This window comes from Pterocles gutturalis, unplaced genomic scaffold (genome assembly GCF_000699245.1).
Source record: "Pterocles gutturalis isolate BGI_N339 unplaced genomic scaffold, ASM69924v1 scaffold3860, whole genome shotgun sequence".
Taxonomy (NCBI): domain Eukaryota; kingdom Metazoa; phylum Chordata; class Aves; order Pterocliformes; family Pteroclidae; genus Pterocles; species Pterocles gutturalis.
Genome location: NW_010145641.1, coordinates 29,059 through 40,564, shown reverse-complemented (window position 1 = coordinate 40,564; position 11,506 = coordinate 29,059). Strand labels below are relative to the sequence as shown.

Below are 11,506 nucleotides of genomic sequence, written 5' to 3'. Positions count from 1 at the left end.
GCGGGGGGGTCCTGCCGCAGACCGGGGGAGTAGGCGGATTTGATGTCCAGGGAGAAGGAGCGTTTCAGGCGGTTGGTGTCCTGGATGCGCTCGGAGGAGAGGTGCAAGCCGTTGAGCCCCTGCTGCAGGGTGGTGGGTGACAGGACTTTCGGGGTCCCGCCTTGCCGCTCGGGGTCACCGTGGGGGGACGCCGAGCTGGCGCCTCTCGGCACCTCCTCGGCCTTCTCTGAGGTAGGTGTTGGGGGGTGCCGGCTGCCCTCAGCTGCCTCTGCCGGGTCCTGCTGGGTGTCCTCGCCCCGGTCACCCTTTGACTTCAGGGCCTTGAGGAGCTTCAGGCTCCTCTCGTACTCCAGGAGCTGGCCCAGGAAGTTGAAGTTGGGTGAGATGGATGGGCGACGGTCCTTAACGAACCTGCCGAGAGGCACAGACAGCGCTGGTTGGTGCTTGGCCCTTCAGCGGCTCACCCCTGCTCTCTCAGCCTCTCTGGGGAGAAGAGGCATTGTCCCGGACCTTCTGACCAGACCTTCTGAAGAAAGGGGTCATAGGGAAACCATGGGGCCTCGAGATGCCCCAGGGCAGAGCTGGGACTGCCTCCCCCCTCCACAGGTTGCCCAGAGAAGCTGTGGATGCCCCATCCCTGGAGGGGTTCAAGGCCAGGCTGGATGAGGCTTTGGGCAACCCGGGCTAGTGGGAGGTGTCCCTGCCCATGGCAGGGGGTGGAACTGGATGGTCTTTAAGGTCCCTTCCAACCCAAACCATTCTGTGATTTTATGATTCTATGATTTTATCACTCCAACCATTCCTCGTTGCATGCACTTTATGAAGGGAGGTTTGACTAGGACTCAGTCAAGGCAAGACAGAGCTTCAAGGAGCTCCCACCTTCTCTCCCTCTGGGCTCAGCTTGCTTTCCTTCTCTGGAGTGAAGCATACTGGTGTAACCCCTCCCTGCCCTCCAGGGCAAACTCACCTGTAAGCATCATCCGACGACATACCCATGGTCTTCATGATGTAGGCGATGGCAATGGTGGCCGACCGGGAGATCCCGGCCAAGCAGTGCACAATCACCTGGCAGCTGGACACCTTGGCCTTGTCTGGAGCATGGTAGAGGAAACAGGGAGAAGCACTCATGCGGTCAGAAATAGTGAGCAAAATGACCCTAGCCTCCCTCCCCAACCCTCAACCCCTTTGTGGGAAAGGACAAGGTTTGCTGGGAGTAAGACCTTGGAGGACAGAAGAAGACTTCAGGTTTTGAAGCCTGAGAAATGGGAGGGTCTGCAACCATTGCAACAAGTGCTCACCGATGAATTCAATGGACTTGTCCAGCCAGGGAAGCAGCTTCTCACAGTAGTTGTCATTGACAGGAATGCGCATGAAGTGACTATCACAGATGAAGTCCGGCTTGGGACAGGAGTTGCTGGCGTTGAGGACATAGCTTATCCCGTTCTGCGTCATCAAGTCCTGGTGGGAAAGAAGTGATTGAACAACTTGGCTGACTTCAGCCAGCACTGAGTGCTGAAGATCTGCCTTGCCATGCTCTCCCTGCCTTTTCCCATCCCAATATTTGCTCCTGTGGGTCTCCCACTGCTGCCTTGGCCTCACTGATGGGAGTACAGCAGAGACCAGAAGGTTGTGTCAATTTAGATGACGCAGGTCTGAACCTCAGCAGATCTTTACTTCGGTCCAAGTAAAAGTAAGCAAGACCAAAGACACCTGGAAGGGGGTCCCAGAGGGGAAAACCTAAGAACCCCGGTATGAGAAAAATAGGAAATACAAGAAGGAAAGCTTTGAAAGTATCAGCTGAGGGAAAGAACAGGCATCTCACCAACAGAGCGAGGCAAATCATGGGTAGCACCCTGTGTTAAGCAATGTCAACCCATGTCTTTGCTATGGCCAGCTTCACCTGTAGTTGGTGCTGACACCAAATTTATGGCTCATCCTACCTGTCTCTTTCCCCATCCCATCAGATTAGGTATCAACCGTACAACTGGGGACATGGTGCTTACAAAAAATGGGGGAACATCTGTTCCAGCTGCTGGGTCTCAGTGCCTGTTCTGCACTATTCCAGGGAAGACCCAGAATTAAACTGGAGGAGAAAACACGGAAATAAGAGTCCTTCCACATGTCAGAGTGCATGGAGCTGCCATGTGGGATCTCTCCTTTGCAACATGCTGGAGAAGAGAAGCATCGCCCATGCACAGCCTCCGCACTTGGCCCCGCTCTGCTGTGTATGAATAGAGCGTCTTCTGGCCGCATCGTGGGGATGGCACAAAACACAACTCCAAAAAGATGATCAAAACCCTCCGAGGAGGCAGGGAGGGAAGGAAACCATCAATTTCCCTGCCTGATGTTGGCTCCTCAGGAGACCGCATTGGGATTTCAGCCCCAGCTCTCCAGCGGCTTGTCTCTGCCCACCCCAGCAGGCTCTGCAGAGCCCAGCCTCAGCTCGGCACAGCCAGCCCAGCTCCTCCTGGGCTCACATTCTTGGCATTTTTCTCTTTCATTTCCTTCTACTCCCTGTATTTAATTTCTCTCTCCCTCCTTTCTGTCTCCAACCCCCCTCTGGCGTCCTGGTCCCTCTCTCCCCTTGCCTGCCCTGGGCGAGGACGCCCGGCTGGCTCCCTCCTGCCTGTGGTAGGCAGGCGCCTGGCGGCATTTTCACTGCAATTCCTCTTTCTTTCTTCTCACTGTTATTTTTCCTTTAAACAAAATTCCTTCCTTGGCGTGACATCACAGCACAGCCCTTCCAGCATCTTTAAAAGGGCACCGTCCCTCTCTTCTCCTCTCTTCTCACGGCAAAACTTTGCTCATTTTTGGGTCTCCTGACCAAGCCCCTGTCCCAGAGCTGCGTGTCCCCACACTGCCATGGGTGAATACCCCAGCTTGTTCCCACTCTCTCTGGCTCCCAAGGGGATCACAGTGTTGCTGAAATTGGTGTTATCCGGCTGGTGAGGCAGGTGCGTGCAAAGCTGGCTCCTGTCCCACATCTCCCTCCAGCTGTGGTAACTCCCCCTCCAAGCCCAGATGTTTTCCCGGCTGTGGTCCTCCCACCCCTGAGTTTGCTACAGGCACTTGGGAAGAGTTTGACCACCCCAAAGCTCATCAATATACAACTCATCCTGTGACCATCCTCTCCAGTTCTGCTGGGCTCTGCCGATGAACTGGCTGCCTTCAGCCTCCTGGGAGGGTCAGACCAACCACGCATGGTCCTCCCACCGGGCAGGAGAGGAGAGGAGCCCTTAATGCCCTCACTCCTCTGCATGGCTGGGGTCCCAGATGGGACAGGGCAGATGTGTCCCCTCAACAGGGCTGTACCTTGTTCAGGACGTCTTTCTGGGAGCCCAGGTAGAGATGCGGCAGGATGCGTGTGGGGCCAACGTTGGCCACGGGCAAGCATGGCTGGGAGATGCTCATCGGCAGGATGGCAGCTGGTTTCCCCTCACAGAGCCCTGGGAAGCAGGATGAGAAGGTGGCAAAGCCTCCTGTGGAAAAAAATTGGGACACTGAGCTCGTAGCAGCGAGGCTGAGACCATCAGTACCTGGCATCCTGAGGCCTGGGCTGGGGACAAAGTGGTGATACTCCTGCAACACTGAGAACAGAGCCTTGAGGAGCAAAAAGCCACCAGCCATCGTTAACCAGTGCAGACACGTTGTGACGACTGTGCCACACACACAGAGATAAGAATGGAGACCCAGCTCTGATTTTTCCTGCCACAGCTGGATATTAACGCATGCGTGAGGCATCCCGCACCCATCCTGCTCTTCGCAACTTCATTCAGACAAACAACAGGAAGAGAAAGTCCTTTTCTTGGCTGCCTACTACTCTGAGGACAAACAGGGTCACTCTGCAATAGCAAATCCTGCCAGGGCAGGATGACAACAAGCAAGCCCAGCGAGGTGCAAAGCTCCTTGATCTGGAGAGGTCAGCCCAAACCTTGCTGCAACGGCTACACTTACACGCTGCAGTTTCTGAGAGATGCCCAGTCCCACCAAGCCTGTGATTCCCACCACATCAGACTGGAGCAGCACATCGGTACCTGCAGGCCATTGCCATTCTTCATGCTCTGACCTTACCGAATGTGACAGCAAGCAGCGCCCAATTTACCGCACCAAGCTGCTAGGCAGTCATACCCAGCTTGAGCATCTTGAAGCCTGATATTGAGAAAAAAAACCCCAGTTGGGGCTGCAGTAGGTGGCATCTGATGACCACAGCTATCGCCGTGGTGTCTGGCAAGGTCAAAAGTGTGGTCTAAATGTGAATGAGCCTGCCTGAAAGCCAATCCCCAGCTCAAGTGGCAAGAACACTGAATTGAGCAGGGCAGCAAGCCTTTTCCAGCTTGGGGAGCTGGAAAACCCCCAGTAGTGTCACACGCCCTGCGCAGTTGAGTAAGGCCACTGCTGAGGACATCTGGGCAGCAGCTTGGTGCCACACAGACAGCCTTGGGTTGTATCAGCCCAACCAGTCTCCCTTGAGCTTTTCCCAGTCATGCAAATGAGCAGATGCAGCTTGACATCACCCAAATGGCAGAGAAGACTTTGGGGTTTGACTGCCTTTGACTGTCAGAGGGACCAGGATGCCTCCATGAGATCCTTCTGAAGCTCCAAGTCTCTGGACTCAGCACCATGGGAATCCCTGGCCCACCTCCACAGCTAAACAGGACCCTTTAATGAGCTTTTGATCATGACCTCTCCCTTCAGTCTCTCTCCCCTCTGGAAGCAGGACTGCCTTGGCACATTCTCAATTTACCTTCTCCAGCACCTTGCCAGCAACCTTGCTGACCTTCCCGGAGCACCTCCCTGGCTGCAGGTGTGGCACCCAGGCTCTGGTGGGGTATGACTGGTGCTGCAGACAGCCCACCCCACATGGTTAGGAGGTGAAGGTGATGGAGAAGCCAGGACAGCACACAAAATTGTGCTCACATCTCCTGGTAACATCCAAGGTCCTCCATCACCTTCCACCTCAGCAGCTCCTGGTGTCAGCTCCCACTGCCCCATGAGGAAGGTGTCCTCCAACCAACCTCTTTCACAGAATCACAGAATGGTTTGGGTTGCAAGGGACCTTAAAGATCATCGAGTTCCACCCCCTGCCGTGGGCAGGGACACCTCCCACTAGCCCAGGTTGCTCAAAGCCTCATCCAGCCTGGCCTTGAACCCCTCCAGGGATGGGGCATCCACAGCTTCTCTTGGCAACCTGGGCCACTGCCTCACCACTCCCTCCCCTCTCCTATGTTTTCCTGGCTGGCAGTAAACCCATCTCCCAATTTCAAAACCCAGACAAGCTGGGAGGGGTAGAGTTAAAGCACCTTATCTTCTCCAACACTTCCTTTTCCCTGGCTCCCTCTGAAATGACATCACCTCTCAACTGGGACATTAAATCAGAGTGAAAGCAGGAGGCCCAGCGCAGGTGCAGCACAGCTCCGGTTACCACTCGTCCCCACGCCACATCCCCATTGCCAAGGAGCGTAAATCACCGGCCGGAGCCCGGTAGGGACATGTGCAACCTCCCTGCTTCGCCCTGTGCTTGAGCACACGCTGCTGATGCTGGGGGGATGCTTGGGCAGAAACCCTGTGGGAAGAGTTTCCTTCAGCTGCTCCCAAGGAAGCCTGCAGCACACAGGGTCAAGTGGGGTGCAGATTTGACCCCTGGACTGGTGCAAAACAACCTGGAAATTTTTCCAAAAGGATCCAGCACTTTTTCTGGGGAGCAGGGTGCACACAAGCACAGATCCAGTGACCAGTACCTAGAATCACACAATGGTCTGGGTTGGAAAGGACCTTAAAGATCATCAAGTTCCAACCCCCTGCCATGGGGGGTCCAACCCCATTATGTGCTCTGGTCCACAGCCTCTCGCCCTCACTCATTCCCATCGAGAGCCACCCAGGGCTGCACATGGCTTCAGATCCCTCTTCAAAAGCTTGGATCGTGCGTGATCTCATCGCTAAAGCAGGCTGGGGCACGCCGCTGAGCACTCTCTCCCCCTCGCCCGCCTCCGCCGGCACTCGCCCGGCAGCAGATCCTCTGCCAGCCCAGCCTGGGGAAGTCCGGGCAGGGGTGGGAAGCAGGCAGGGACATTCACAGAGAGCGGTGGCAGCACCAGCACGTGCCCCGACATGCTGCCAGCAATGGGAGGCCATTGGTACCCAAAATGATGCCCATAGCTTGCCCCAAGCAAAGCCTCAACTCTTTGTCTGGGAGCCCAGGCACATTCCCATCCCATCTGTCCTCATTTCCCTTGCAGCTGCCGAGGGCAGCCCGGGCTCAGGGGAACCCCTAGAGATGGGGCCGGGTACCCGCTGCCATCCTGACCTCACCCCACCCCGCCCCAGGCTGGCTGCTCTAGCATGCCTTGCATTTTTCAAAAGCAAAGCAGCTCTTCCAAACAATCCCAAAGGCAGGCAGTGAATGTCCCTGGGTGGGCTCCAACCGGCACCTGGGCTTTCCCCCTCCACACCCCAGGCCGTGGATCCCCACTTTGGCTGGGAGAGAGCGGCAGAGCCCCCCAGCATAAGCAGCCAGGGCAGCACAGGATCTTTCTTGTCTTTCCTCTTTTATTCACAGTGCTAGCGCCAGGAGCACCGTTTCACTTGGCATATGGGGAATTAAGCCCAGGAAGGATTTGTATCTGGGGTGAAATGGGTGCTTGGGGATCTCTGGTTCTTTCTTGATGCTCCCCTTGAGCCTGGGGAGGGCTCACTGGGGAGGAGCTGGTTCCTGCACAGCACAGCCCCATGCACTGCTCATGACTCTCAAAACCATTCCCTGGAAAACCCCAGTGTCTCCCTGCCTCCTGCAGTTACCTGAGGCAGAGGTGGGGCCCAGGAGGAGAGCAGGGACATTTGGGCACAGAGAACCAGACCAGAAGTGTGGACACCTTTACTGCTCTTGCTGAAGATGGAGGAAGGAGAAGCCAAGAACCAGCAGCAGGCAGGTCTCTGGGAGGACTGGGGGTGAAAATCAGCCCCCAGATTTAGTGGGGGGGGTTTTTTCAGCAATGCCCCCAGAGACATAAAAACCCCTTAGTGGTATCCAGCTCGAGGTGAGGCTGAGGAGAACTGCAGCTCTGCACAGCCCTGGCAGCAAAAAGAAGAGGGTGAAAAACCCCACAGCTTCTCCCCCACCCCATCTTTGCCAGGCCCTCCCCTCTGCACATTTTCCAGCTGAACATCTATGAAAAGCTCCCAGTGAAACTGGATTTGTTGGGGGAACAGATGCCCCAGAAGGAAGGTGGCCAACCCAGGAACCTTTCCCGAGCCCATCCATCAGCCTGGGGGGAGATGGCAGTAGCATCTTTGAAGAAGACCCCATGGTGCCACCACTGCTGCAACCCTTGGGCAGCCCTATGACTTTTTCCCTTGAGCAGCAAACTGCACCGTGAGGTACCCCTTTGCCAGTCCCTCTTTGCACCAGCAGCTACTTAATTCCCTGAGATGGCTATAACAAAAAAGAACAAAAAAACCCAGCACTGGTGCTGGGCTGATGGACATGGAAGATCAGAAGGTGGAAGGAGAGAGTTGTTGGACTGCTGAGCTGGGACCCCAACACACCTGGGGACCTCTCTGCTGTCACCTTCAGGTAGTCTCTGGAGACATCCAGCTCATGGCTGGGACACTGACAACATCCCAGGCATGACCCATCACCTGCAAGTTGCCCTGCTTTCCTCTCTGCCAAGGCAGGGCAGCAGTGGTGGCACAGGGAGAGTGACACAGAAGGTGACAAAGTCTTAGCTAGGGGCAGGGACGTGGTGTGGCATCATTTTCCTCCTGGTGGTAAGCCTCAGCTTTGGGGATTTACAATCCATTGAGTGGCAAGGGGATAAAAGGGAGGTGTGGGCACATAAAGCAGGGCTATCCCAGCTCCCTGTGTCCCTCCCTGCACCACGGCCATCTTCGTAGGCTGGAGGCATAAAGCAGAGGCAGAGCAATGATGGGGCTTGAAAACCCTCTCACATCTCGCTCCGATGGCTGCAGACTGCCCCTTCACCTCTGGCCCCACGGACTCACCTCCTTCAGAGTCCCTTGAAGGAACCCAACAGCTCTGGCCTTGATGCTGCACCCCATCAACTGCCAAAACCATGAAAGGGCTGCCCAGGGCACCCCAAAACCACTCTTCAGGGGAGCCACATGCATCTCGAACACCCCCAGCCCCATGAGTCTCCTAAACACGTCCCCCCACAGAGACACACCGAGCAGCAGGGACACATCCTCTTCTCCAGCCCCCCGTGTGCACAGTGGAGCGCATCCAACCCAAAGCCCCCCCAGCAGGAAACTGGGAAGAAGAGGTGACATGTCACCCCACTGTGCCATCAGTCAGGCAGCAAGGAGGAGGGAACAGGCACAGTCAGAGCTGCAAACCCAGCAGCCACCATACCATACCATACCATACCATACCATACCATACCATACCATACCATACCATACCATACCATACCATACCATACCATACCATACCATACCATACCATACCATACCATACCATACCATACCATACCATACCATACCATACCATACCATACCATACCATACCATACCATACCATACCATACCATACCATACCATACCTCCTCACACCAGGAGCTGGCAGGAAACCCCCGGGGGGGTATTAAAGAGGTGGTTTATAGCCCACCCTCATCGCTCCTCTAATGAGTGTTAAAGAGCAGCAGCTGGAGCTGCTTACAGACCAGTTCCCCGTGCAGGTGCTGAAGCTTTTGCAGCAGCTCACAGCCCCACCAGTGTGTTTTGCACCTGCGCTCGTGCTGGAGACCCTCTGCCTCCCCAAAAGCTCCTGCTGGCCATGGGTCGGGCTCTGCTCAAGTCTCATTAAAACACCTGCGGTGGCTGAGAGTCACTGCCAGGGCGGCACGTGGCGAGGGGCAGTGGGGCATGCAAGCCAGCACACGCCTCGGCTGCTGCGGGGGCAGCACGCCTCGGCTGCTGCGGGAGCAGCCGCCACGCCAGCACCGCTCCCCCACCGCTGTGCTGGGGTGGCCAGGATGGTGCTTGGATGTCCCCTCCAGCCCCCTGGGGACACACCGCTCCCAGTGCCCCGACACATCTGTTCTTGAAGTGCTAAACCACCTTGCTGAACTGAGGAATGGCAGGAGATGGCAGGGGGTGGAACTGGATGATCTTTAAGGTCCCTTCCAACCCAAACCATTCTGTGAGTCTATGATTCAATGATGGGAGCCGGAGGAACCTGCAGACACCAGCCCTTTCCTGCATTGTGCTCAGCCTTGGCAGGGCAGTAAGCCCAAGCATTCGGCTGAGCATCTCTGCGTCAGGTTGAACTGAAGGAAGGAAAGCGGAGGGGCCAGGCACACTGCACATCAACCCCTGGAATTGCTGGGAAAATCCCTCCTTGCAAAACGCCCTCTCGCTGGCTCTCGTGCTGGGTGGGAGCTGGCAGCTAAGCCGGCGGCGTGATGAAGCGCTGCTGACTGCCGCCCTTACTTACTGCGCTCCGGGAATCTTCGGGGCTTTGTCAGCGCTTCCTGCTGTCTGGGACGTTTCTGAGTTTCCCCCCACCTCCATCCTCGCCATTCCTCTCTTGACACTGCAGCCCCCTTTGCTTTTCCCCACCCTGCCAGCAGCCCCCTTGCTTGCACACCCTTTCCACCCCCCTGGGTGAAATCCCGGTGCTCCGCAGCCTGGCCAACTAGCCCTCTCCTGGCTGAGGATTTTTTATTTCCACCCATCTCAGTGCAATCCGAGAGATGTCTGGTGCTCCCCTAGTCCCCTGTCCCCCCATCCCTCTGCCCAGCCCCTCTGCTCTCCCCCAGCCCAGGTTTCACCCTCCCTTCACTCGCCACCAAATTTCATCACCCTGCTGCTGACTCCTTTTTTTTTTTTCCCCTCCAAGCAGTGGGGATGAGAAAGCCGATGAATCAGCCCTATTATGGATTCATACGAATTCCCTGTTTCCCCAATGGTCACCCTTTGAACAGCCTCTGTCCATCTGCTGCTACATCACCCTGCTGCCTCCCAGCCCATGCCAGACCACTCTGGCTGGTCCCAGACCCCCCCCATTCTCCCAAACAAATGTAAAACATCCTTAAAAAAAAGGAAAAAGCGTCAGAAAGGAAGCCTTCCACCCACACAACCACAGACTCACTCCCTGAGCTGCTGCGCTTGATTTTCCTCCGGTGACTGTGCCCGTTTGCGACCAGCCTGACTCGTTCTAAGTAAAGAAAAATGTGTCATTTCCAGGGGTGACTTATTACTAATGACACCATCGCTGGGTTATGTGCTTCATGCCACAAAAACCTGTCAGGCACTTTTAGCAGGCTCCCATTTTAAGTGGTGATGGAGGGGAAGTTTTTTGATTCAACCCTTGGGTAATCTAGGTCATTCCAGGCTCCGTATATTTTTAAGCTGCTCCAGTTAATACCCCCCCCTTCCTCCGCTTGCCCTTCACCCTGGCCCGGGGGATGGCACTGCTGCCAAACCCCCTTTCTGAAAGAAATTGCCCCGAAGATGGGCAGCCAGCAACCGCGCTAGTGAAGCGAAATGGCTCCGGCGGGCAGCAGTGCAGCGCTCCTCAGCCCACTGCCCCATGCCCACCTCGCCGCCATCGCTTGTCCTTCCCCCAGACATGGGGATAGGATGCCTGCAGCCTCAGTGACCCCCCCAAACCAGTGCCTGAGGGAGCAGAGATGCCAGCAGCAGAGCCTGTTCTGCCTCCCGCAGCCTTCCTCCATCCCTCCTCCTCCTCCTCTGCTCTGTCCATGCCCTTGCCAGGCTTGCCTGGATGGAGAAGGGTTTCAGGGATCTCAGAGTGGTCCCCCCCAGCCAGGAATCCTCACTGAACCCTGCGCTAGGTGGGAAAGCTCCCCCAGCCTCTCACCTGCCTTCCGCGCAGCTCTCCGGGCTCGCTGCCTCCGCAAGCGCGTCTGCACATCACCCGTAGCCGGGACCTGGTGGTCGCTCCCCCTCCGCATGCTCCCGGCTCGCCTCCATCATCTCCCCGCTCGCTTCCATCTCCCCGCTCGTTTCCATCTCTCCGCTCGCCTCCATCACCTCCCCGCTCGCCTCCATCTCTCCGCTCGCCTCCGTCTCCCCGCTCACGGGCTCGCTGCCTCCGCAAGCGCGTCTGCACATCACCCGTAGCCGGGACCTGGTGGTCGCTCCCCCTCCGCATGCTCCCGGCTCGCCTCCATCATCTCCCCGCTCGCTTCCATCTCCCCGCTCGTTTCCATCTCTCCGCTCGCCTCCATCACCTCCCCGCTCGCCTCCATCTCTCCGCTCGCCTCCGTCTCCCCGCTCACCAGCTGCCCGCGCTCTTTGTGCCGCCAGCCACCGCACCTCGCTGCCGGCCACTCGCCAAAGGCCATCTCGGTCCCCCGGGGCTCAAGCGGAGCAGCCCCCTTGTCCCCTTCCGTCCCCATCGGAAAGAAAGGAGCCGGCCGGCTGACCAACCTCTCATGTCCCTGCTCTCCTTCATCCTCCGCACCCTGATTTTCAGCTTCATCTGCCCCTCGCGCATGTCTGTCCAGAACTGGTCCTCGGAGGGAGC

The 11,506-nt window shown here is 56.9% G+C and overlaps 1 protein-coding gene across 1 annotated transcript in view; it reads right to left on the bottom strand.

The window, feature by feature from the left end:
- Positions 1-8: 8 nt before the first annotated feature.
- DUSP8 (dual specificity phosphatase 8) overlaps positions 9-11,506 on the bottom strand; it is a gene marked incomplete at its 3' end in the record, with an annotated part of 26,768 nt that continues 15,270 nt past the window's right edge. The window contains exons 3-6 of the mRNA XM_010085436.1: positions 3,313-3,479; positions 1,299-1,458; positions 968-1,091; positions 9-411 (exon numbers count right to left, since the gene is read on the bottom strand). Of these exons, the coding sequence (XP_010083738.1) occupies positions 9-411; positions 968-1,091; positions 1,299-1,458; positions 3,313-3,479 (854 nt within the window). The remainder of the gene's footprint in view (positions 412-967; positions 1,092-1,298; positions 1,459-3,312; positions 3,480-11,506) is intronic.